At 41.0% G+C, this 27,049-nt stretch overlaps 1 protein-coding gene across 1 annotated transcript in view; it reads right to left on the bottom strand.

Annotated features, from left to right (window-relative positions):
• Positions 1-27,049, bottom strand: part of CIP111 (Cam interacting protein 111) — a 166,671-nt gene that overhangs the window by 40,105 nt on the left and 99,517 nt on the right. Inside the window, exons 6-7 of the mRNA XM_089445755.1 lie at positions 4,943-5,460; positions 3,842-4,268 (exon numbers count right to left, since the gene is read on the bottom strand). Coding sequence (XP_089301881.1) covers positions 3,842-4,268; positions 4,943-5,460 — 945 coding nt within the window. The remainder of the gene's footprint in view (positions 1-3,841; positions 4,269-4,942; positions 5,461-27,049) is intronic.

Here is a 27,049-nt window from a genome sequence, read left to right as displayed (position 1 = left end):
CCAGAACGCGGTATTTGATTCCCAATAGTTATTAGTTGAACAAATACACGACTAAGTTCCTAACAAAAACATATTTAGCGGAAGAAAAATTACTTGATTTGAATCACATACACATAAAAATGTTTTTGCCCAATCAATAGTTCTTCATTAACAAATTAATCACAGAAATTACTAGAGCTCCTATTCTGGGATAATGGCCCAACTGAGAAAATACAAAACTGATCACCAACCTCTCTGCACTCTCTCAGACCCAACACACGCTCACTAAGAAGCCTCTCTCAATCTTGTGTTGTTGTTGTGTCTTAGCTCCCCAATTTAGGCTCAATTTATAACTTTCCTAAGCTAAGATTGGCCTCCAAAATTAGCTCATCAAATTAACTGAAGAAAATGTTAAAATTTGGGTACCAAAGGACAAGTGGTTCCCTAAGGCTTTGATATTTGGCCTAGGGAAAAGTGTCCAAATTTATTTGTACTTTTCTCCTAAAGTGACTTTATAAATGGTAAAGTCAATTTAATTTAAAAGTGGCTTTATAAGTGGTAAAGTTACATTCTAATTTAAAAGTGACTTTATAAGTGGTAAAGTTACATTCTAATTTAAAGGTGACTTTATTAAAGTCAACGAAGAATTAAAAAGTGAAAAAGTGACTATGGAAATAAAAGGCTAAGTGAGTCTTTATTTAAGTGGGTGAGTTAAAAAATAGAAAGTGAAAATTAAATGCACATTTATTCTCATTCCTAAATTTAAATGAATCTCAGCCATTAGATCTTAGGGTAACTCAAAAGGTCATTTAGAGAGTTAAAAAGAACAAAGAAAAGGAAGAGATCAATTCATTCTCTCATGAGCATTTGAGAGAAAGAAGAGAGAAAGCAAGGAGAAAATTTATGAGCAATGAGGAAATGAAGGAGAGCAGCAAGAAGACATTTCAGCAAATCTGGGCAGCAACATTTATTGGCACGCATCCGAAGGCAAAACCATACAGCAGGAGAAAGGCACATAAATCGAGGAAAAGGGACAGCAGCAAAGGCACGAATTTCAAGGTAGATTTGGGCACAAATTTTGAGACAGATGTACTGCTAAAATCTGTATAGTCCGTACAGCAAGTTCTGGGCATGTTTTTCAAGGTAGACCGTACAGCATTTAATGTTTTTTTATTGCTGGAAATTTTCTATTTTGGCCATTCGCTAACTGGCACGATTTTCGACGCAAAAAGCAAGCACAGAAATCGAGATAAGTTGTAATTTGTGGTTGCTGGAATTTTTACTGTGTATTTCAGTTTCTGTAAAAGCATTTTCAGAAATAAAGAAGAGCTCTCAAACTGGTTTTTCCCAAGAGTTGGAGGGGGTTTTTCCAGGGTCACATTGACCAAAAATCACTGTTATTTTCTGTGTGGCTGTTATAATTTTGCTGTGTTTTAATTCTGTAATTTCAGCAATTGTGAAATCTCTAAATTTGTGTTTTCAGAAAAATATTGTCATTTCCAGATTTTAGAATTTTATCATACTTGGATTTAAAACTAAATGCATGGAGTGATAAGGAAAACTGATAACCAAAGTGGGGGTTGAAACTCTTTAGAAAAGTGACTTTACATCAAGTATTTATCCTATCTTTAGCTTTCTCTACTTTAACCCTAGTGCAAGTCAAAAATTCAGCTTTCTTTACATGCACACCTCATGCATGTCACATGCAACACATCATCATGCGTGCAACTTGTTGCCCACCAATAGTGGGTACCCCTAGGAGAGCTCTCATTTAGCATACATAGCATGCTCTCATGTCCTAGAGCTTCGAGCAGTAATACAAAGCAAAATTCAAAAAAAGACAATAGGCAAATAAAGAGGGGTGGAGTAACAAAGGTTTGGGTAATTCATGTATCCACGATTGCCCCCTCCTCACATTTATATGCCCAATATGGTAACACAACTCACTTGCATACTCTGCATGTTGCATGCAAGCTCCTAAAGAGGCAAATCAAGGTCCTTCTAGTCAAGACACAAGACTAGAAGTACCTTCCGAGCTACAGAACTCAACATTTGTAAGGTTGTTTTGTATCTTGTCCTCCTCTATCTTATGCTGGAAATATTGCTGCTGTCATAGAATTTATCTTCAGCATTGGAAAGTCTGAAGAGAGACTCTTGTCTTTCTCAAGACCCTAATTTCAGATTTTGTTTATGCTATATACCCCGGCTGTTCCTTTTAATAAAAGGTTATCTTTTACTTCATTTTTCAGATTTTGAATTTATGTGAAGAGGCAAGAATGCAATAATAATACTGTTGTATCTTTATGACCATTGTATGTTGGTTGGAAAATTGTTTTACAGTGACTAGGCTTGATTGCTGCAGAATTATAAGGTAACACTACCCACCAGACCCTCTCGGCCAACTAGACTTCTATCAAGAGGTTCTACCCCTCTCCATATGGTATTAGGGGAGATAGCTCATTTCCCTTCAGAGCTCCTCCCATGATCATGCAAACTGGCCCTCTCAGCCCCAAGCACTCTCTGGAGGACATCATCAAGGTTTGCATCAGCCTTCATAGTGATATACAAAGACAGGGATACCTCTTTTCCCTTGTATTCATCTAATGGTACTTTTATTTCTAGTGGCAACGCTGATGTTGAGCTAGAGCCTCATGTCTGTTAGGGTTTTCCTCCTCTACTTTACCTAGATTCTGCTACTCTATCCTTTTTCTGCCAGTTGTACATTTCCTTTTCTGCTAGTTGTCTAGCATCTAAAGTGTTACGGGTACTCCCATAGTCTATCAACAAATGGCGTCTTAACCAATTTCCTTGGTTATTTGTTGGACATTAAAAAATATTATCTTATTATTATTTATCTTCCTGACTCATCTCCACCTCGAAGAGTTACAAACTTTTGAGTTGGGTTAGAAACTGCAAAAGAATCTAACCAACCAAGAATACAATCTCAAGCAATGAGTAATTGTGGCTGGTTAGTGGTATGGTGTACCAGGGCCTACACTTTTTTCACTTCAGTTTTGAAACTACTGCCCCAGAATCAAGAATATGGCCATCAGAAGATATGCAGTGAACTAATGTTACATGCTCCCTGAGACCCTTGGCTGGATTCTTCTCAGCAAAAATAGTTTCTTTACAGCCTCCAATATCAAAAGCTGGACCTTCACCTCTAAGACTGTGTAGTAGGATATGGAATACAGCCAAAAGCAGCATCAACTTATGTAACCATTCAATTTAAACAGTCAAACCTTGAACAAGCAACATAGTAAATACCAATAAGGACACTTAATTGCTAAGTGCTTATGGACAACTACAATTAATTCAGTATGGATTGATTCTCCCTTGGCTGAGTAGCAACATAAAACTGAAAAATCAACTAAATTCTGAATAAACTTTTAAGAATCTGAACATAAAAATTTGACTCATTCAGGACTTATGTGAAGAATAAATGCATTATGTACAACAATGGACTCATTAACCCTGACTAAATGAATGGCATCAATCCTCTACATGACCATACATGACCCCACTAGCAATTCAGGCAACCAATATTCATATACAAGCCACATGGTTGGAGACAGCCAATCCTCAGTGGTTAGATACCACCAGGTATTCTGTTCATTGGAGCAGCATTCAGAAAAAGCCACATGGACCCAGTTAGAACTATGTTGCTGGACCCTTAGGTCCTAACTTGAGATAACTGAAGTAGACATACAATACCTGAACCTACATATATGCTGTCACGGTGAGTCTTTTTTTGTATCATAAAGGGAAAGAATTTCAATGGAAATTACACTTAAATAGATTTTCTTATGATACAGAGTGCAGACAAACAATTTCAGAAATTGACAATATGCTCTAGGTTTACCATCCATTTCTACAAGTAGCTGGCTCATAACCCTGTCTCCTACAGATATTGCACCACTGCTATGCTCCCGTGCAACAGCCAGACCATCTATCTCGTCAAAAAAAATAACTGAGGGAGCTGCGGCTCTTGCTTTTGCAAATAAAGACCGTATGGCTTTTTCAGATTCACCAACCCATTTGCTAAAAAGCTCTGGGCCTTTCACAGCTAGAAAATTAAGACCTGCTTCTGAAGCTACAGCACGAGCCATTAGTGTTTTACTGCAACCCGGTGGACCAAACATCAATACACCTCTGGGTGGATGGGTCCCAATACGTAGAAAAGCATGCTGATACTTCTGTGGCCATTCCACAGCTTCCTTTAATTGCTGTTTCACTTCAGCTTGCCCACCAATATCACTCCAGCATACCTTGGGAATTTCCAACATAACCTAGCACATACATAAGACCAATGATAATTTAGTTAGAAGCACAGAGGGTTCAATAACAAACAGAAGGTATTAGTACCAGTTATCTGAAATAGCAACTTAAGAAAAACTACGGATCAAGTCTGCCACCTTTCTTGCTTTTCGATCTGCACACAAGAAACTTACATAGCTAATAGACTGTTTTCAAAACTGTTAAGAAATTCTCTTGTTTGCAATAGCAATCAAATATATTTAAATTAGCTGATCCTGTAAATATTTTAAGGAAAGAAATGGAAGTCGTAAACAATGGGTAATATTAGTATTTGGCTTATAAATGTGAGAAAACATTTATTAAAAACAAGAATTATCACAAGTCATCTAGCATGTTGAAGCAGACAAGTACAGTCAATTTTGTGTTGTACATATTTCAGAAGCAGACAGATACCTTACTGAGCATTACCACACCCCTCTTTCATGTTTATAACCCATGCTTTAGCATTCAATTTGAATTGACAATATGATAGCACAATGCTAGTAAATTTTCAAAGGAAGGAATCAGGATGAACAGGTGAAACACTTTCTTGTTATTACAGAAAGAAGCCACAGATGCCAAATGAATCAAACTATGCAAAAGAAAATCAGTAAAAGTTAAAATCGTGCAAATAGAGAGTGCCTCCCAATCTTGAATAATAAATTACCTCCCGCAGGGCACTTGGCCTCACTTTCATCTTTGCTACTTCAAAATCATCTACTGTCACTTTCAGAAATGAAAACTTTAATAATCTGGTGCTAATGGCCTGTGATGATTTATCCCTTCCATCTCCATATGCTTTGGTAATGACAGTGCAATCCCGTAGCTGCTTCTGTGTATTATCAGAACAAATTTCTAAGTCTGAAAGAAGACCAGATACATATTCCACAGAATCTGAAGGAGCAATGATATTTTGTGAGCCGTCAGTGTTTGTTATATCGTTCATCCTAAGATGTCTATTTTCAAGAGGCTCCTGCTGTTTGTAACCATTATTGGGACTCTCCATGCTTATATATCTCCGTAGGGCAGACATGGCTGCCTCATTACAAAGAGCAGTTAGATCAGCACCCACAAACCCATGTGTATTTGAGGAAAGTGACTGCAGGTCTTTATTTGTAAGGGAATGATTCATTCGATGAAGAATAGCCTGCAGTATTTCAAATCTTTGACTTGGAGATGGCACACCTGCAACATCCATATTATATGTCAGATTTGTACATAACTACTCCCTGTCTGTATATATTTCATCACCATAGCAAAACTAAGGACACATGCTGATTTATACTGGAAATTTTACACTAACCTATTTTGAATGCACAAGCAGCATCAAAATATGTTGAGTCAAGGGAAAGTATAATTCCACACCCTGGATTAGCAGACTTGCTTTTTCTAAGGGAATTGAGAAACAGGCATTTTTATAATCTAATGTGGAATGAGACTGCAAATAGATGATTTGCCAATAATATCATTGCCCATCTCCACCTCCATCTTGATGGTTAGAAAAGGCAAAGAAAATAATATTTTCAAGCTTAATGTCTATCATCTAGAGTACCTTGAATGTAGGAAAGTCATATAGTAAATTTGTAATTAGTCCCTCATCTTGTTCACCAAGTTGATGGATAGGAAAAAATCACTCAATTTTTTGAGAGGGTGACAAGGCAAAGACAAGATATAGAGAGACATTTATGATGTCATTTGGAAACCATGAGAGAACTTATTGATTGGGGTAAAGCTAACCTTCTTTTCAAGAAGGAAATGCAAATTTATAGCATACTCTACGAAAAATGGAGAAATATGAAGCTAAAGTGAGAAAAAGGGCCAGGATTGATTAGGTAGACTGTAGAAGTTGGCAACATACCTTCCAAAAAAAAATGCAATTATCCGAAGGGAAACCTTCTTCAAAGCAATGTTATCAGAACTGAACCAGTCGACCCCAAAGCCGGGAACTGGACTGGAAAGAGAAACAGACAGACCAAAATATAGCAACGATACACACAACCAACATGGCACCAAGTGCAACCCATCTCTAAACAAAAAATGCATCAGCAAAGAGGCTCTAGATGGCCTCTAACGTCCAAAATATGATGCTACAACAAATACCTACATATCATCAAAATCATTGCCTATATTGGATTACTCATCATCAATATCACCCTCTAATCATGAAAATAAGATAGAAAAAACCTAACATGTTAACTCGAGATTTTGTTTGAATGATGGGTACATTTTTACTAAGGTCATGACAAAGGAGTTCAACAATCAATGCCACAAACATCAAGGTACATTGAGGGCTTGGTGCTCTTGATTAAATGCTAGTTCCTTAGCCTTGTACACAACAGAATCCAATGGAAACATTGCAATCCCCCCAATCCTAAAAACTGTTATGTCTACTAGATTTTGAGTGGGATCTAAAATTTTACTTTCTCCATATGAAATCCAATGAGGTTGGAACCACTCTCAAACATCCTTAAACAATCAATGGTAATGTTAAAAATTTAAGTAAAATGATTCCTTTTACTTCAAGAATTTAGCATTGCCATTAATTACATAGAATTAGTAGGGCCCTAATGTTGAATATTAGGCTTCCACTCTCATAAAAATTTGAAATTTATTAAATTTGCATTCAGAGGGCCCTCAGTTGCATTGTATAGAACTTCGTCGGTTGTGTACAAAATCGGGTGGTTCTGTGAAAAATCGGGTGGTTCTGTATAGAACTTGTTGATTCGGTAAAAAAAGGTTGGTTTGGTACCAAACTAGACTTCTCCGATTATGTGCCACTAGTCGGACCAATTTAGGTGTCCAAATGGTCGAATTGACTAGTTCAAGTCTAGTTCCAATGACAATGCTTCAAAGCAAATATATCTAATGAGTCCTAAAGAAGCAAAAACATCAAAAGACAATTACAAGATACAAGAAATATTCCAAGAAAAAATTTCATCTACCATAATTTTTGGAATCACGATTGTCGTTACACCAAAACCCGCAGGTGTTAGTAAACGGACGCATTGCCAGAGTTAACGAATCCACAAGAGGCAGTTAAGAACATGTCACAAAACACGCAAGGAGTGCTAGTTTATCCAATGTACAACAATCTCCCTCCCCAGCACGAGCTGGGTGTGATTCAAACTCGAGACCTTTGGCTCTGATACCACTTGTTGGAATCACGATTGTCATTATACCAAAACCCACAAGTGTTAGTAAACAGACACATCGCCAAAGTTAATGGATCCACGAGAGGCGGTTAAGCACATGTCGCGAAACACACAGGGAGTGTTGGTTTATCCAATGTCCAACAATAATGTCAAGATATTGTGTCCAACTTAAAGAAAATTGTAGATCTCCTGACTCTAGCTTGTCTAGGGAAGAGGATAGAACTATAGTGTGTAACTTGAGGGAAGGTAAACCTCGCTTTGAGGATAAGCTTCCAATTGAATTATATGAGTGAAGTGGGGAATGAACCAGAGATTATTTAAAAAGTGAATTGAAGCCCTTAAATTCAGGTCTCTTGCAAATTAGACCAACACAAACCTAAGTTGCATGGTACGGGGAAACAGAAACACATATATGGAATAGGAATGCAATGGAAACATGACCCCCCAAAAATCAAGAAATTGGGAAACATCACAAACACACACACACACATTTCATAAAATTATATTGAAACTTTGAAAGAATGCATTTAAGTTTTAAGTTGTAACATTATAATTTAGAATACAAATACAAATTCATGAATAAACGAGTAAGTGCCAAGGCCAAAGGCCCAAGAAAATCATGCTACAACAAGTACCTTCATATTATCAAAATCATTGCCTATATTGTGATCCTCATCACCCTCTAAGCATAAAAGCAAATAGAAAAAGTTTAATATTTCAAATCCAGAATTTGCTTGAGTGATGGGCACACTTTTACTGTGGTTATGATAGAGGAGTTCACATATGTGAACAAAGCTCCTTGTGATTAGTCGAATAAATGAGATGTGATGTGATGCCAAATGAGGTCCAATGAATGCCCAATTTATGTGTCGAGAGGTGGGTTTTCACCTTGGGGCCTACTGACCACTCTGTGTCAACTACCCTATAGCAGTGCACATTTTTTCAAAACATTCCATCATGTTTGGGCAGTCAGACATCCAAAGATCATCATTATCCTTCAGCATTTTTGTCAAAATTGTAATCCAAATTCTGCAGCCCAATGTGACCATTGTAAAAATGATTCTAGTATGTTTATAAAGCTATGTAACACACCTAGGTAAACTTAAGAATTTTCACCAAAGAGTTTCACTCCAGGAAGTTTTTTAACCTCAACTAATTATTTGTGTTTCTCCTAACATCAAACAATTAGCAGAGTTTTTCTCCCAAGCATACCCCAAAGCTAGGGTGGGGCTCAATGGTGATGTCTTATGTGAGTCCTAGTGTATAGATTCGATGTAAATATCATACTAGATCATGTCTTGAGTATCACAGAATTTGGTAAAGTCTAAGTATCTATCTTTAATTATTAAAATTCCCCACTAGTTGGGATTTTAATAATTATTTTGATGTAAAATGTAAAATGTAATGTCTATAGAAGTTGATGGGGGTATGAGTACTCATAATTAAAACCTCTACACCTCAATTCTTTATTTAGACATTTTTTAGGGTTGAAATGATGTCTATCCCCTCAAATTATTTTTATTTTCATTTTCAGGCAAAAATTTAACCAAAAATTACTCAAAAAAACAAATGAGAGAAAATAAAAATTCTCTCCAAGTGGAAAAACGAAATTTTGGAGAAGAATGACTTTCACGAGGAAGATTAAATTTGAAGGACTCATTTCCAAGACAAAGAAATCCCACAAAAAAAATTGTTGGGCCAAAAAAAATAATTTCTCAAGGAAAATCGACTTTTTTGGCCTAGGTGAGTTTTTTCTTCATCTTTTTGAGGTCTCTTGGACAATTGCACGTGTGGAGAGAAGAAGGACGAGTTGATTGTTTGATCGACCTATTTCTCTCTGTTTGACCAAGTTTGACACAAGTTGATTGAATTGTTTTGGGCCGAGATTGACTAGAGTTAATCGAGCTACAGGAGGGTTGCATGTGTGCAGGAATTTGACTACAATTGATTGCAATAGCCACAAGGCCGAAGTTTGACCATAGGTTGACTATTTGACCAGCGGGGACTTTTGAGCATTTTGGCTCGATTTACCTCCTTTGACAATGTTTTGAATGATATTTGGATTTATATTTGGCACATATTTCTAGACAAAACAGATTTGTAAACCTTGCTAAAGAATAATTTCTCCTAAAGAAAAGATGTTATGTTTTCTCTCAAGGTTGGGTTTCCCAAGGTAAAAATATTATCTCTATTGTGCATGGTTGTCTTTCTATGATATTTATGTGAAAATTTGGAAGACCCAAATTTCTACTGCAGCAACTGATTAAGTTCCTTCTATTTGTTAATTACTGAACAAATTATTTATTGCATCCTACAACAAATACCGAAAACTAATAAACTGCAGCCTTCACCAATTAAATTAAATGCGGAAAAAGGAAACCGAGCAAGAAAGAAATACACAACACATTACACCGCTATTTTTGGACAAATGTCCCCAGAAAAACCCAATGCGGGAAAACTTTTGCAGCAGCTGAGGGTTTGTATTATTAAGCAGCTTTTTTCTTAATACAATCTTTGGATGCCCTACTGGTTATCCAATGCAGAGAATCTGACTGGCAAAAATTAGCGATAAATACCTCACACTATCACTCGTAATCCACGACTGATCCATCCACTGAATGGCTAGCCCCTAGCAGCCTCTACGTAGTTTCTCCACAATCACTGCGTTGTTCTGCATCACTACTTTTGGGGTCTGCATCACTCCTTCTGGCTAATCGTTTTGCTTCTGGAACTTCGACTTCTGCCCTTCTGGTCTCACACCCCGGCTTCTGGCTTCAGAACTTGACTTCTCCAACAAAATACGGATCTCCTCTTAGGCTCTGTGTTGCTTCTACGTCATCCTACGCTGCCCAATGTAGCCTTTGTGCTGCCTCTTCCGGATCTCTCTCTGCCTCCTTTGCAATGTATTCCCAGATAAGGAAATTCTCCAACCATAACTATTCCGGCCCCTCACTACAAGAAATCACTTCGATTTTCTCTCTAACAACTATTACGCTGCCCTCTCTGAAAAATTCAATCTCTTGATCTGTCTCCCGATGTACTTTACAAATGCCCATCAAAGTCCTTCGTATAATCCTCTAGCTGAGTAATCAACGGCCCAGATTAGATTCTAATCAATGGCTCAGATCATTTGGACTCAATCTTTGTCTTCTTCTAGAAGTTTCACCCATAGTTTGATTAATAACCTTAATTATTTGAATTTTCTAAGTTTGGACTTAGGCACCCATTAAAAATAATTAAAGTTTTCATTTAAATACATGTAAAGGTGGAATATATCAAAATGATTTCTGGGTACAATACATATCATCGTCCTAGCCTACCTACAAATTTTGAGGCTTAGAGCACATACGATGCTACCAGAAATCAACACTCTCTCTTAGTGAGGAATGTGATCTAGCAATGCAACTTGTTGAAGCATCACGCTTCAAGTTCATCTCCCTCTGCACTGGATGTTTGACATCGTTGCCCATCAACTACTGCGCAAATGTTGCATCTGCATTATTGTTGACCCTACCACTGCCAACACTGCATTTGAAGTGGACCTAATAAGCACGAGTTTGTCGACCTGCATGACTAGTGCCTTCCATTGTTCTTTGCCTTTCCACGCCGCTATTGATCCTAGTTCTGATGCCACCACATAATGCATCATTGCTAAAGTGTCGAATCAAAATCGCCTCTACACTGAGTTCTCTGTCTCCTCCACGTTCTGATGTTGATCAAGCCAACCAATTCTGATCTGCGCTGCTCATCATTTGGAGCTCCGAGCTCATTGTTTAGCCCCAAGCCATGAAACCTAACCTTAAGGTTCGAATTTTGGTGAACCTAAAAAATGAAACCTGAGGTCGAAACCTCTCAAACATCATAGCCATTTTTCATGTTCCAAACTCATAACTTCATGTCACAACTCAAGCTTGTAATTTATCCTTGCAGTTTCCGTTATAACATTTTTTATGTTTACTGATGTTGATTTCTTACTATAATCCTATAATTCATTATATATATATATATTATACGAACCTAATGGCGAACTTCATCAAAACATTCGAACTCAAACAGAACCTAATCATTGTCGAACCCGAACTCGAATGTGACATTGACTGCAACTATCACTCCAGCACTCCTTTGCACCAACTAACACCGGTTCATCCTGCTACTTTTGATATGGGCTCCAGTAGCAAGTTATTGATCCAAGGGGTGGACTCCTTAAGGATCTTGCCCATCTGTAGTTCTTTCGAACTATAGTACTAGTTCACCCCACCTCTCCCCTGGAGGTATCTGGGCAACCATGGCAAACTCCTCCTCGATATTTGCGGATGTAGCCTTCGGATCATGCTTCTCGTCCTTGTCCTTCTTCTTGAGACAACACTACATAGCGTAGTGACCATGTTCACCACATCGGAAGCACTTCGAGACATCTTTCTTCTTCTTCCGCTACTCCTACCGCCCCTTAGATGCAAGGGTTGCATTCTCTTCCTCCTCCTTCGGCTTCATTCCACTGTTGTTGATGCTATCAAGTTTGCACTTGACCAAGGCTCTCCTCATCTTTTCTTGCTGAAGAGCGGCCCACATCCCTTCCCAATCCGACAATCTCTCTCTGCCCAAGATATTCTAGAGTGTGGACAAACACTTGCCATTCTTCTTAGACTCAATTCAGGGCCAACCTCACCATCTCGATAGGCTGAGGTATTGAACCCACACCTGCCAATGAGTCTCGGATTTCCTGAAGCTTCGTTAGGAACAGATCAATGTGCTCCCCCTTCTGCATCTGCGTGGATCTCATCTTCTACTCCAAGCACATCTTCCACTGCTCGAGAGATCCTTCGAATAGCGTGGCCAATGCTTCCGACATCTGTCGAGCAGTATCTTTGTTGGCAATGTGACACACTACGTGATCCCTCGCTCCGTCGAGGATCAATCGTTCGGCCTTTGCCATTTCAGCCTTGTACTTCTTGAGCGGATTTGGAACTGTGGGTACAGCTACCACACTGTCAACACAAGTTTTGAGATCATGCTCATCCAGAAGGCATGAGGTCCTTCCCTTCAAGATCACATTGTTGGATGCACCATCCAACCGATCCTGATCTCTTAACCCACTAGCTGCCATCTCTGCCACCAAAATGTCAAACTACCTCCTCTATCCTATGCATTGTTGCTAGGCTGGCCTACACACTCCCTGCTGGAGTTAGTAGATCTACTTCTCCCTACTACTGCTCAGCAAATGAGAATTTAGACTTCTTGGTTGGAAGTCCTCTGAGCAAGAATTCCCTCAACAATGTCTCTCTTCTTCCTTCTGACATTTTTCTGCCCAGCAACTGCTGTAGAAAACTGCGTCTCACCAGAAACTGCTCTATGTTGGTCCCTCTATCGCTAACAAATCTCGATCTAGAAATCTTATCTCTTTGTCGACTCACTCAGAGAGAGATCTTCCACGAAAATCTTGCCCTCCTGGCTTGGACTGCGCAATCCCTCCGGGGATTCGATTTGCTGCCTACGCAACACTTCGACCCTCCTTCTCTTCAGCGTTGGGCTCTTCCGGCTGTTTGCTCTCTTGCTTCACCTGCAGCTCTGATACGATGTTGAATTTTGGAAGACCCAAATTTCTACTGCAACCACTGATTAAGTTCCTTCTATTTGTTAATTACTGAACAAATTATTTACTACATCGTACAACAAACACCGAAACTAATACACACCAGCCTTCACCAATTAAATTAAATGCAAAAACAAGAAATTGAGCAAGAAAGAAATACACAACACATTACACCGTTATTTTTGGACAAATATCCCCGAAAAAACCCAATGCAGGAAAATTGGTGCAGCAGCTAAGGGTTTGTATTATTAAGCAGTGGTTTTCTGAATACAATCTTTGGATGCCCTACTGGCTATCCAATACAGAGAATTTGACTGGCAAAAATTAGTGAGAAATACCTCACACTATCACTGGTGATCCATGACTGATCCAGCCACAAAATAGCTAGCCCCTAGCAGCCTCTATGTAGTTTCTGTGCAATCACTGTGTTGTTCTACGTCACTGCTTCTGGGGTCTGTGTCACTCCTTCTGGCTGATCGTTTCGCTTCTAGAACTTCGACTTCTGCCCTCTAGGTCTCACACCCCGGCTGCTGGCTTTAGAACTCGACTTCTCCAACAAAATACAAATCTCCTCTCAGGCTCTGTGTTGCTTTTGCGTCAGGCTAAGTTGCCCAATGTAGCCTCTGCGCTGCCTCTTCCGGATCTCTCTCTGCCTCCTCTACAATGTATTTCCAGATAAGGAAATTCTCCAATCGAAACTATCCCAGCCCCTCACTGCAAGAAATCACTTCGATTTTCTCTCTGTTGCACTGCCCTCTCTGAGAAATCCGATCTCTTGATCTCTCTCCTGATGTACTTTCCAAATATCCATCGAAGTCCTCCTTATAATCATCTAGTTGATTAATCAATGACCCGGATTAGATTTTAATCAATGGCTCAAATCATTTGGACTCAATCACTATCTTCTTCTAGAAGTTTCAACCACAGTTTGATTGATACCCTTTAACTATTTTAATTTCCTAAGTTTAGACTTAGGCACCCATTAAAAATAATTAATTATTTTAATAAAACTGTCTCTAGGTGGAATTTCCCAAAACGATATCTGGGTATTGTGGAATACATGTGTCCTAGCCTCCCTGCAAATTTTGAGGCTTAGAGCACATGCGATGCTACCAGAAATCAGCAATTTACTGTTTCTATTGCATTTACTATTGATATTTTCTATGTATAATTACTCAATGATATCAGTGGCATGAGATAAATTGATTGAAGATCATTAGGTAGTAACAGTGTTGCGGGGGAGCGCCCCCCCTGATCCCGCTCCCAATCTGTGTTCTAGGCGGGAGCGACTCGGGAGCAGGCCGGGAGTGCGCTCCCGTTAAAAAAATTTGCGCTCCCTGCAATTTTGCAGAGCGTTGCTCCCGTCGCTCTGAGAGCGATTTTTATAACCCGGGAGCGGTCAGGGAGCAATCGCTCCCGACCGCTCTTGGGTTATAAAAATCGCTCCCGGAGCGATGAGAGCGACTGACGGGAGCGATCGGCGCGAAAGAGACAAGAGAGATTGAGAGAGGGTGAGAGTGAGGAGCAAGGAGAGAGTGAGAGAGAGCAAGGAGAGAGCAAGGAAAGAGTGAGGAGCAAGGAGACAGCAAGAGAGAGCAAGGAGCAAGGAGCAAGAGAAAGCAAGGAGCAAGCGGAGATTGAAGAGCTTGCAAGGGGAGACTGGACGCCCAAGAGGTAGGCTCTACAATATTGAATAGAGTGTCTAGCAATTTTTTTTAATGTTTATTAAATTATTCCTAAATAAATTAATAAATTTTTCTCTATTTCCCATTCCTTCTTTTTAAATTTTGCAGATTCAAAACTTCAAATTTCAAACATCATGGTTATATTTCTTGGCATTTTCTTCTTCTTAATTCCTTTTTTGGTTATTATGGTGCTGGAGAGTAGAAAAGGGAGGGTTGAAATTGAAAACAAAGAAGGGGATGAAGAAGGGGGACATAGTGGATTTGATGAAAACCCCGGTGAGGAGGAGCTGGAGGAGAGTGAACATGAGTCAGCTCAAAAAACTAAACAAGACCAAGCCCCATTGTGGAAATATGTTAACAGGCCTGAAGCAGGGAAAGGGGTGGAACCACTAAATTTCATTGCCCCCATTGGACCAATAATTACACAGGTTCATACACCCGTGCCAAAAAACACCTCTGCGGGAAAATGCCATGGGATGGAGATAAACAAATAGGAATCAAAACTTTTACAAGTGTGTCAACAACAAATAGAGCCAAATACATAGGGAAGAGAAGGAAGCCCAATACAAATCTAAAAAATCAAAGGGTTTCTTTGAACCAAGCTCACAATCACATGCACAAAGAACTCCTTCAGGATCCTCCCAAGGTAGTGGATATGGAGGCACAAGGTCACCAAGTTTAAGGCATAGAACCATATCAGATTTCCTTGATGAAGGGTGTAGGAATGATGTGGATTCAAAAGTTTAAAGGTTTCTCTATGCATGTGGGATACCATTCAATGTTCTTCGCTCACCTTATTGGCATGAAATGGTTTCTGCCATAAATGATGCCCCTAAAGGATACAAGAGCCCTGGGTATGACAAGGCAAGAACCGTTGGACTTGATCATGAAAAAGAAAAAATATCACATTCTTTGAATAGAATGACAAGTTCTTGCACTGACCATGGGGTGTCCATTGTATCTGATGCATGGACAAATGTAAAAGGCAAGCCATTGATAAATGTTCTTGCCGTGTCTGTTAGTGGTGCCATCTTTCTTTCAGCATATGATTACTCAGACAAGTTCAAGACCGCCATCAACATTGCAAAACCATTACTTGAAACAACTGACCATATTGGGCCATACAATGTCATCCAAGTCATCACTGATAATGCTCCTAATTGTAAGGCAGCGGGAGCAATTATTAAGGATAAATACCCCAACATATTTTGGTCTGGGTGTTTGGTTCACACAATGAACCTTTTGATGCATGATATTGTTAAGAACAAAAACGAACAATACAAATGGATTAGTGATTTGTACAAGAGAGGCAAACAAATGATAAAATTTATTACAAATCATAGCAATACCCATGGCCTTTTCCGCAATCACTCAAGATTAGAGTTGTTGAAGATTGCAAGGACTAGATTTGATAGCTATTACCTCACCTTCAGGTGCCTTTTGAAGGTAAGAGAACCATTGGCTAGCATGGTATCAAGTCCACACTGGCAGGTATTAAAGGAAAGGGCTACAAATGCAGCTGACAGGCAAGGTTTTGAACAGGGGGAGGAGGCCGCTCTTGATGGTATGTTTTGGGCACGTGTGAGGCAAGTATTGGATTTCACCAAGCCCATTTATCACATGATTTGGTTTGCAGATACAGATAAACCAGTGATTGGCGCGATGTATGAGCAGATGGATACCATGTTGGGGCAAATAAAATATATTGTTCATAACAATGATCCCAACTTGTACAAACTGATTCACGATTGTGTGTGTGTACGGTGGGATAAGTTTAATGTTCCACTACATTGCTTGGCGTATATCCTTAAGCCAAAATACTACTCTACATCTTGGTTGGGCCAACCTGCACCAAGGGGTGGGGTTAGGGCCAAACCCCATATAGATGAAGAGGTATCTACAAGATATTTGGAAGCATTAGAAAAGTTGATACCTGGCAGGGAGGAATGTGCTAGTGTGCATCTTGAAATAGGCAGATACTTCAGTTGCACTCGTTTGTTTGGTACCTTTCATGCAATGGAAGATAGAGACAGATTTGATGCTCTCACATGGTGGGAATCATATGGCGGCCATGGACTTGTGCCAAAATTGGCAAAAAAAATTCTCTCACAGGTTGAAAATACTTCTTTTGTAGAGAGGTGTTGGAGCACCTACAGCTTCATACATAATGTGAAAAGAAACAGACTCAATGAAAACCGGGCAGAAAGCTTGGTTTATGTGCACTACAACTTGAGGTTGTTGAGTCATTACTGTGATCAGGCTTATGAGGATCCAACATATAAAATTTGGGACAACCACCCAGAGGATGATAATTTGGAGAATGGCACTATACATCTTGAAGAACTAGAAGCCAAACTTATAAGAGAGGAAGATGAAGCAACAACCATGCCACCTCCACCATCCAGTAGCAATGCTCGAGTTTCGAGTCTTGTTCCTTTGTTGTTGCCACCTCCATCTACACCCTCACGTGGAGGGCATGTGCCTTTTGGTTCTGGTCGTCGGTCTGTGCGGGAGACTCCTAGAAGACCACCACGACCTGCTCATACATTAGACACTTCTCGTGGCAAGGGCCACATGTAGTAGTAGATAATAGATTTACAGTGTACTTGTCTTTTCTAGTTTCTATTAGTTTTCATAACTGTTGAGTCTTGACTCTTTCATATCATAACGATAATTTTTGTAAACAATATATGACTGTGACAATTTAAGTTTGAAGTTTGAAGGTGGCAATTATAACTCGTTGGTAATGATTCTGAATTATGAATATGATGCTTCGTGAAAGTTGTTTCATTTCATTTTATAACATTTCATTTCATGTTAGATATTATTTCTTGTAATGGTTAAACTTAGCTTACAAGTACAACTTTGGTGATCAATGATGATAAATGTTATATATTGAATTTTCAATTTTGAAATCTTGAAGTTGAAACTTTAAGATTGATGAATCATGAATCATGATTCACAACTACGCGACTCAATATGTTGTATGTTACTAACTTGTGGACGTGGTTGATGAAGAATCAAGATTATAACTTCTAAATGATTGATGTTATAGAGTTATATGGTTGATGGTTCAATGATCAATTTATGTTTTTTTATGTTTTTTATATCTAATTCATCATTCTACATGTTTTTGTTGACATATATGTATCAAAATATAAAACATATATATATTATATAAAAATCGCTCCGGGATTTGCTCCCGCTCCCGTTTTCGCTCCTGCTCCCAAGTAACACTGGGTAGTAATTATCGAATTAGAAAATTGTTTTCTGTTGCTCACCTTGTAGAAAATTCAACAAAAGGAACATTGTCCTAAGTATTCTATAACAGGGAACAAAATCAAGTGAACCATATATCCATGGTTCCCTGCATTAGCAACAGCTCTTATGTCTTGAATTTTTTAGTCCAGCCACATCATTCAATGTCTTCACATGAATAGGATCGGCCCATTGCTTTATGGAGCATACCTAATGCATGCTTGATTCCATTGGGTATGTCCATGACTTCTTGAAAAACAATTTATTTTGGTTTCCTCTTCCTTGTAGTCACACACCTTCCAAGTTCAAGCATCCCCTTCTCTACTTCAACAATCCTTTGGTCCATCCATCCTTTGGCAAGGCTTCCTCGCACAGGAAGAGTCTTCATAGCCAAGGCATCCCTCTAGCTCATTTTAATAACACAACACATGGTCATGGCATCTAATGGAAATCAAAGCATATCATGCGTTTCCAGTGTCACTGAAATCGCCTAGTTCTCAAAGTCTTCAACTATATCATACTTCCGCTGCATACTCTAATGTTATCATGCTGATATTGTTTTGCTTTGCAATCAACCTCATACATTTGTGTTGGATTGTTTAGTAGCTCACCTACCTCATAAACACAATATTCTTCTAAGATTAATCATAAAATCCTTGAAACATATTAAATCATAACTTAATCATAAATTTCTCTAAACTAATAGTTGATAGTTATCTTTGTAGTTACTCTTGCTTCCTTGGCTTTGCAAGCACCGAATGGTTTATAAACCCCTAACACAAGTACTCAATGGAAATTATACTACTCCACGTAGTCTTCAACCAACTCTATATTTAAATCCAGCTCACTGAGTGGTTTATCAACCCTTAAGGCAAGTACTCAATGGTAATTATACTGCTCCACGTAATCTTTTCATACAACTCCAAACAAGCACCCCCCCCTCTCACTCACCTCCCAATAAGAGTGGGCATCTACCATCAAGATAGTCTTTTCTCGACTGGAATATTATTTACTACCACAAGACCATTGTAATATTCCTAGTGGATATTAACAGTGATAAACAAAGCAAATACAACACATTCAACACAATAAATTGCACACAAGATCAAATAACCAGAAATGCTCCAAAAACACGCCAAAATGGGCCAATTTCATTATATAATAGAGGGAGTACAATATGAAATGGAAGGAATGCACCTGGGCTAGCTCAAGGCAAGCTACAAACCCTAAGTGATGAATAATAACTGCCCAAATTTCGTAGAATGGCTCCCCTCCAAGAAGTTTGCGCTAGCCCTTGTGGAACTACACTGTTGGCTAGAAGAACTGAAGATTTGGCCCACTTCTAGTGCTCAGAAAATTCTGCAAAATTAGCCCCGATCTCCTCTCACCAAACCCACAAAACCCAGAAAGGGTTTGGGGTAATTTCGACCTCTCGAAATTACCTTATTGTGGAACTACGCCCTCCTAGCCAAAGACTGTGCCCCCAGTAACACAATCTGCTGAAAAATCCTCCTTATTCCTCCCCAAGCTGCAGTAGAAATGCTCCGGGAAATTCCTCCTAAAGCAGGAGAGAGAATCTACCACGAATTCCAAGCACCAAGATGGTTGAGGCCCAACACCACAAAATCTTTGTCCAATGACCCCCCTGTGCATGCCCAAACTTGACAAATTTGTCTCCCTCAAAGGCAGTCACCTCCTGCTCCAAAACTCCCCACAAATGTTGGCCTACCCCTGAAGCAACTTCCCCAAATTTATCCTCGCAAAACACCCTTGGGAGCTCGCTGAAATGAGTGGAACGAAGTAGCTTCTACGTCCTCCCTAAAGTATGAATTGGCTGAGGGAATTGACTGAAGAACACTCCAAGAATCCACAAATCCCTCTCTCTATGGTAGTAGAATTTACCTCCCTAGGGTGGCACTCAAAGTCCACCGAAAGAAGGGTGAGTTCTCCCCTTAGAAAACTCTGTGCTAAGTAGCACTTGTGACCCAACTGAACAGCTTGAGCAACAATGGAAAGTTGAGTTAACAAAAATTCCAATAGCTGCCATCCTCCTATTTATAATTTTCTCCTCGCCTCCTCATGTGGGTCCCTCCATCTAGCATTTTGACCTCCTTTCTTTAGCAATTTGAGTTTCTTTCCAAGGGGTGCACATTTCATGAGAGGGTGGCCCCAACATTCCACTAGCTAAAAGATTTCGACCTCCCCTTCTCCTAAGTATTATTTCCAAAAATATGTGGGTCCCTCATAATAGCAAAAAATGCAAAATTGTGAATCTTTCTTTAGCAAAAATTATTTTAGGAAGGGGCATTACAGTCCTCCGCTCCCAAATGTTGCTTTTCCCCAAGCAACTGCAATGTCGGATGTTGAAGTATGTGCTCACCCTCCCAAGTGGCATCCTCATTTCATCCAACGTACCAAATATTCTCTGATAATTTTGCTCCTCAACTTCCTCACTCTAGTCTCCAAAATGGCCTTTGGCTCCAGCATTAGGTGCCCCTCATCCTCAAGTGGGGGTAACTCTGTAGCAATTGTCACATGTTGTCCCAACACCTACTTGAGGCAAGGGCGTGAAAAACTTTATGGATCTTACTTCTTGGTGGAATCTCTAGCTCATAAGCCACCTCTCCTACTCTCTTAATCACCCTGTAAGATCCATAAAAATGTGGTTGTAACTTCTCATTCCCCTTCTACTTTAGCATGGACTATCTATATGGCTGCAAACGCAAGAAGACCAAGCCCCCCTTCTCAAAATGCCTTTTGACCCTATGCCAGTCCACATACAATATCTGTTGGTTTTGGGCAGTCTGTAGGTTGTCCCGGAAAGCCTTGAGGATGTATTGACTCTCTTGTATCCAATCTTTCGCCTTTTCGGCGCTGAGGTGTCCAAAAACAATGTCAACGAAAGATAAAGAATCATATACATACAAGGCTCGGAAAGGTGACAAACTGATGGACATGTGGTAGGTGGTGTTGTAGCAGTACTCTCCCAAGTACAGCCACCTAATCCACGCTCGTTGCTACCCCATCACATACTTCCTCAGATACCCTTCTATCCATTTGTTGACTGCCTCGGTCTGCCCATCTGTCTGAGGATGGTAACTAGTGCTAGGAGTGAGCTTTGTGCCCACCAGTCTGAAGAGTTCTTGCCAAAATGCTCCCATAAAGAGATTGTCCCTATCACTGACTATGGCCTTGGGAAGACCATGCAGCCGAAAAACCACCCTGAAAAACAGCTCCGCAACTTGCGAAGTAGAATACCGAGTAGGGATGGCGAAGAAATGGGCGTACTTCGTCAATCTGTCCACCATACATAAATGCAATCCCGACCCTATACAGTGGGAAGTCCTGCAATGAAATCCATCGAAATGCTTTCCCATTTCCCCTTCGAAATGGGAAGCGATTGTAGCAGCCTAGCTGGATGGGTCAACTACCCCTTCTTCCTCTGGTAGGCCTCACACTCCTGTACATGTCTCAACACATACCCCTTGAGGCCATTCCATGTGAAACGCTCCCGGACCATCCTATACGTCTTCAAGAATCCTTGGTGCCCAGATAAGGGAGAATAATCTACTACCTGAAAAATCGTCTCCCTCAACTATGAGCCCAACACCAAAAATATGCACCCCTTATGGTAAGATGACATTAGCCATCACCCAGTAGCGCTCATTCCCATGAGTGCCCTCTAACATCTCACATAATCTCGGATCCTTGGAGTGCTCCACTAGAAGTTGCGCCTTCCAATCCTGACATATACTCATGAGTGAAAGTGCCAGGGGCCTCCTAGACAAGGCATTTGCCACCACATTGTACTTTCCCTTGACATACTCTATGTCAAATTCATAGGCTTGGAGCCAGTTGACTCACTTCTGTTGTCTGTCATTAAGACCCTTCTGCCACAAAAAAATGAAGAACATTGTTGTGATCAGTCTTCACTCTAAACCTATTGCCCACCATGTCCTGCCGGAATTTGGCCAACGCATGCATAATGGCGAACATCTCCTTGTCGTAAATGGAGTACAGCCTCTCATGCGGAAGGAGCTTCCAACTCTCAAAAGCAATGGGATGACCACCCTGTGATAGTGTTGCGCCCACGCCTTCACCCAATGCATTGCACTCCAAGGTGAATGGTAGAGTAAAATTGGGGAGTGCCAATACTCGGCAACTGCTCGTCACCTCCTTGAGGTGCTCAAATGTCGCATGTGCTTTGTCTATCCATGTGAATGCCCCCTTCTTGGTCAAATCGGTGAGGGAAGCTGCCAACTATGAGCAGCCCTTCACGAACTCCCTGTAATAAATGCATATGCCCACAAAAACCGTCAACTCGGTCACATTCCGAGGCACTAGCCAATCCTAGATGCCTCTAATCTTCTCCTCATGCACCCTCCCGCCATCCTCTCCAATGATATGCCCCAAATAGAGCATCTTTGTCAACCCAAACTCACACTTGGACACTTTGGCATAGAACTACTGCTCCCCCAAAATACATAACACCACCTCCAAGTGTTGTAGGTGCTCCTCTGAAGTTCTGATATAGAATATAATGTCGTCAAAGAATACCAACACAAATCTTCGCAACTGCTAACGGAACATGTGGTTCATGCAGGACTGGAAGGTGGCCGGTGCGTTAGTCATCCCAAAGGCCATAACCAAAAACTCAAAATGCCCATAATGGCAACAAAAAGTTGTCTTGGGAATATCCTACTCACGCACCCTGATCTAGTGATATCCCGAACAGAGATCTATCTTAAAGAAGAACTTGGATCCTCTAAGCTCATCCATTGATACCAGTTCTTCAAAGTCTTCTCATTGAGGGCCCGGTAATCAATGCACATCCTCAGCGTGCCATTTTTTGCTTCACCAGGACAACTGATGAAGCAAAAGGGCTAGAACCGGGGCCTAATATGCCCCAATGCCAACAACTCCTGAATGGCCCACTCGATCTAATCTTGGTAGGCCTTGGGATGTCTATAAGGGGTTGTAATGACCGCCTGCACCCCTGGCTCTAGCTCAATGGTGTGCTCAAATCCTCTGTCAGGTGGTCATCCTGGTGAGATGTCTCCAAACATTGTCGGGTACCTGTCCAAGATAGCCTGAATATCTAGGTGAGGTGGCTTGGGCTGACCCCCAAACTCAGAAATCCTCAACTCCACTGCCCACTCGAAGTCCCCATGTCTCAAATCGGCCTCCATCTAATGTGTCAAAACTGTCTGTGGTGGGTACGGGTGCATGCCCCTCAAGACCACTAGCTTCCCATCTAGCCCCACGAACTCCATCTCCAGCTTCCACCAATCAGTAGTCACTCGCCCTAGAGTAGGGCCACAGGACACCCATCACCACATTGGTGTCTAGTACATCCACCACGAAGAAATGATCAGTCATTGAGTAGTTCCCCATGGTCACTGTCAAAGCGGGGACATATTGGGTACACAGCACGGTCCTATCCCCCGACAACAAGAACTGAAAACGCCTCAAACTCCTTTGTATTGATGCCCCGCCTTTGAACCATCTGCGCATCAATGAAGTTATGGGTGGCCCCAATATCTACCAAAAATGAGACATGTTGCCCATGCACTGTGCCTCAGACCTCAAATCCTTAGTGTCAAAAATTTGGGCACTCCACGCAATGAAGCAAGCACTCCCCAGATGGTGCGAAAGGTGCTCCCCCAGGGGATGGTGGCGGAGGTGGTTGCCTTGTTGCATGTGTATCACGGTCACCGCCATCAACCTCCAACTCCACATCATCCTCCTAGTCACTATCAGAGAAGACCTCAATGTAATGGGCCTTGCCAGTCGTGCATCTATGACCTGGTGCCCAAGGTTCCTGATAAGTGAAACATAGTTTCCTCCGTCTAAGGTCTCTCTTGGTCTCCTCATCCAACTACCTACGCCCTTGGTTAGCTCTCAGTGGTGGAGCCCTGGTGTCACGGCCACTAGGAGGGAAAGGAGCTTGTGGTGAGATCAGTGCCCTGGTATTTCGGATTGCGTCCTGCAAATCCCGAGTATAAGTCACGGCCTCCAGTAGTGTGACTGGTCTGCAATATCTCACCAACCCGCGTAAAGGCTCAAGCAACCCCTCAACAAAAGTGTAAACACTCCTAGCCTCTGAAAAATCCGGCACCATCACGAATACCCTCAAAAACTTGGATATGTACTGCTCAGGGTTATCGGTCTGTTTGAGTTGCGTGAGCTCTCTAAAGTGGGCCTCTAGGTCCTTCTAGTCAAAACGCTCTATCACCCCCTGTGTGAAGTCCTCATAAGAGGTTACGATTGCATGCCCAAGCGTAGTCAGCCCATGAAACCACCAGTCATGGACTTCACCCTCCAAGTGTAAAGAAGCCATCTTGATGGCCTCTACCTCTGTCATCCAGTTGAGCTAGAAATATGTGTCTAATTTCTCCACCCAAGCCCTAGTCGTGCACTTGGAAGACCCATCGAATGTGCGAAGGTACATCCCTCCAACGGTGCGTTGTAGCTCTGTGCTCTGCCTACTGGAACCCCTTGCGCCCCTGCCCCTCTCATTCTGCTTGAGCTGGCAGAAATCTCTAAAGGAGAGGGCAACTCGAAAAATTATCTCCCATAGACTGCCATTCCCGGAAATAGTCTCCCATGGGCATCTCATCTTGCCCACCCTTTTCACCAGGTACTGAGGGTAAAAACGTGGGCAGAGTAGTCCTGGTTGGCCCACTGAAAGCTTGTGGGTAAGTCACGAGTGAATGGTCGTCATACTGGTGGGAAGCCCCTAAAGCTTCCCTAATTAGAAATTTTCGATGCAAGCTCTTGTCCCAATTATGCTGATTGAGTTCATCCAACATCTCCTTCTGCCCTCTGGTCAAATCATTTAGGGCCTTTAGGAGGTTGTCAAGTGTTGCCTCCTATTTACTCCTTGCCTCCCCCATATTTACCTCCTCCACTGCTTGTTCTAGTGCATCCATATCAGGGGTGATTTCCAACTCTCTTTCCCTACTCCGGTATCTCTACCTCCGGTAAGTCACATTCTGCCTATCCTCCAAGGTCATAGAAAAATCCTACGGCTGAGCCAAGATCAAATCTCTTATACCACTGTAATATTCCTAGTGGATATTAACAATGATAAACAAAGAAAATACAACACATTCAACACAATAAATTGCACACACGATCAAATAACCAAAAATGCTCCAGAAACACACAAAAATGGGCCAATTTCATTATATAATAGAGGGTGTACAATATGAAATGGAAGGAATGCACCTAGGCTTGCTCAAGGCAAGCTACAACCCCCATGTAATTTATAACAACTACCCAAATGTTGTAGAATGGCTCCCCTCCAAGAAGTCTGCACTGGCCTTTGTGGAACTGCAATGCAAGGAAGAACTGAAGACTTGGCCCACTTTTAGTGCTGAGAAAATTCTGCAAAATTAGTCCCGGTCTCCTCTCACCAAACCCACAAAAACCCATAAGGTTTTGGGCTAATTCCAACCTCCCAAAATTACCCTATTTTGGAGCTACGCCCTCCTAGCCAAAGACTGTGTCCCTAGTAGCACAATCTGCTGAAAAATCCTCCTTATTCCTCCCTAAGATGTTGTAGAAATGCTCCAGGAAATTCCTCCTAAACCAAGAGAGAGACTCCACGAATTTCAGGCACCAAAATCGTTGAGCCCCAACACCACGAAATCTCTGTCCAATGACACCCTGCGCAGGCCCAAACTTAACAAATGCGTCTCCCTCAAAGGAAGTCACCTCCAGCTCCAAAACTCCCCACAAATGCTAGCCTACCCTTGAAGCAACTTCCCCAAATTTCTCCTAGCAAAACACCCCTGGGAACTCGCTGAAATGAGTGGCACGAAGTAGCTTCTGCGTCCTCCCTAGAGTACGAATTGGCTGAGGGAATTGACTGAAGAACACTCCAATAATCCACAAATCCCTCTCTCTATGGTAGTAGTATTCACCTCCCTAGGGTGGCACTCAAAGTCCACCGAAGGAAGGGTGAGTTCTCCCCTTAGAAAACTTTGTGCTATGCAGCACTTGTGACCCAGCGGAACAACTTAAGCAACAATGGAAAGTTGAGTTAACAAAAAGCCCCAATAGCCGCCATCCTCCTATTTATAATTTTCACCTTGCCTCCTCATGTGGGTCCCTCCATCTAGCATTTCAACCTCCTTTCCTTAGCAATTCAAGTTTCTTTCCAACGGGTGTGTATTTCATGAGGGGGTGGCCCCCACATTCCACTAGCTAAATGATTTCGACCTCCCCTTCTCCTAAGTTTTATTCCCAAAAACACATGGTCCCCCCATAATAGCCAAAAATGCAAAATTGTGAATCTTTCTTTAGCAAAAATTATTTTAGGAAGGGGCATTATATCCATTGTCATCACACATTCATAATCATCACACCTCCAATATCATCACACTTCCATAATCATCACACCTCCAATATCATCACACGTCCAATAGGGCAGGTGTTATTGTTCAGCGAATATATAAGTGGATAGCTAGTACTTTGGTGGTGGTGATAACCGAACTGTAAGCACTAAGTGGTTTCTCAGCCCAAGCTAACACTTAGTGAACTGTAAGCATTGAGTGGTTTCTCAGTCCAAGCAAGCACTCAGTGGCACATGTGCTTCATGATTTTACCAAGGAATCTAGTTAGCTGTTATTATATTCGTTGATACAACATTCAGCATTTCCTTGTCATAAGCATATAAACATGAGCATAACAATGCCATAAGCATATGAGTATAACAACAAGAATTCACACTTGCTTGATGGGTTCCTTACATGTAAGGGAGTATTATTGGGTAACTTTATCAAGTTACCCCAAAAATACCATAGTCATCATATTTAAAACATTAATTACTCATCCACCTACTATGATGGTTTTCAACAGATGACTTGTCACATGAAATGGCAGCATTATACATTCATTTCATCATTAACATATTCATGAAATGTAGGACATATATATATGCCAAACAGTGTTAAGGTTTAAGAAAACTTACATACTATGCTATTTCATAATTGTCATGTCAATGTCTAATTTGTTTAAGCAGGCCCTTTTGGCTGATCCGCATATTATTTTGCCCTCTTCTGCAATTTTATCTCATGCACAGG

The sequence above is a fragment of the Pinus tabuliformis genome, chromosome 9 (assembly GCF_031772625.1).
Source record: "Pinus tabuliformis cultivar Carrire ecotype Pingquan chromosome 9, CPIR1, whole genome shotgun sequence".
NCBI classification, from domain to species: domain Eukaryota; kingdom Viridiplantae; phylum Streptophyta; class Pinopsida; order Pinales; family Pinaceae; genus Pinus; species Pinus tabuliformis.
Note: the sequence above shows the minus strand (reverse complement) of the source record. Positions and strands in the feature narration are given on the sequence as shown.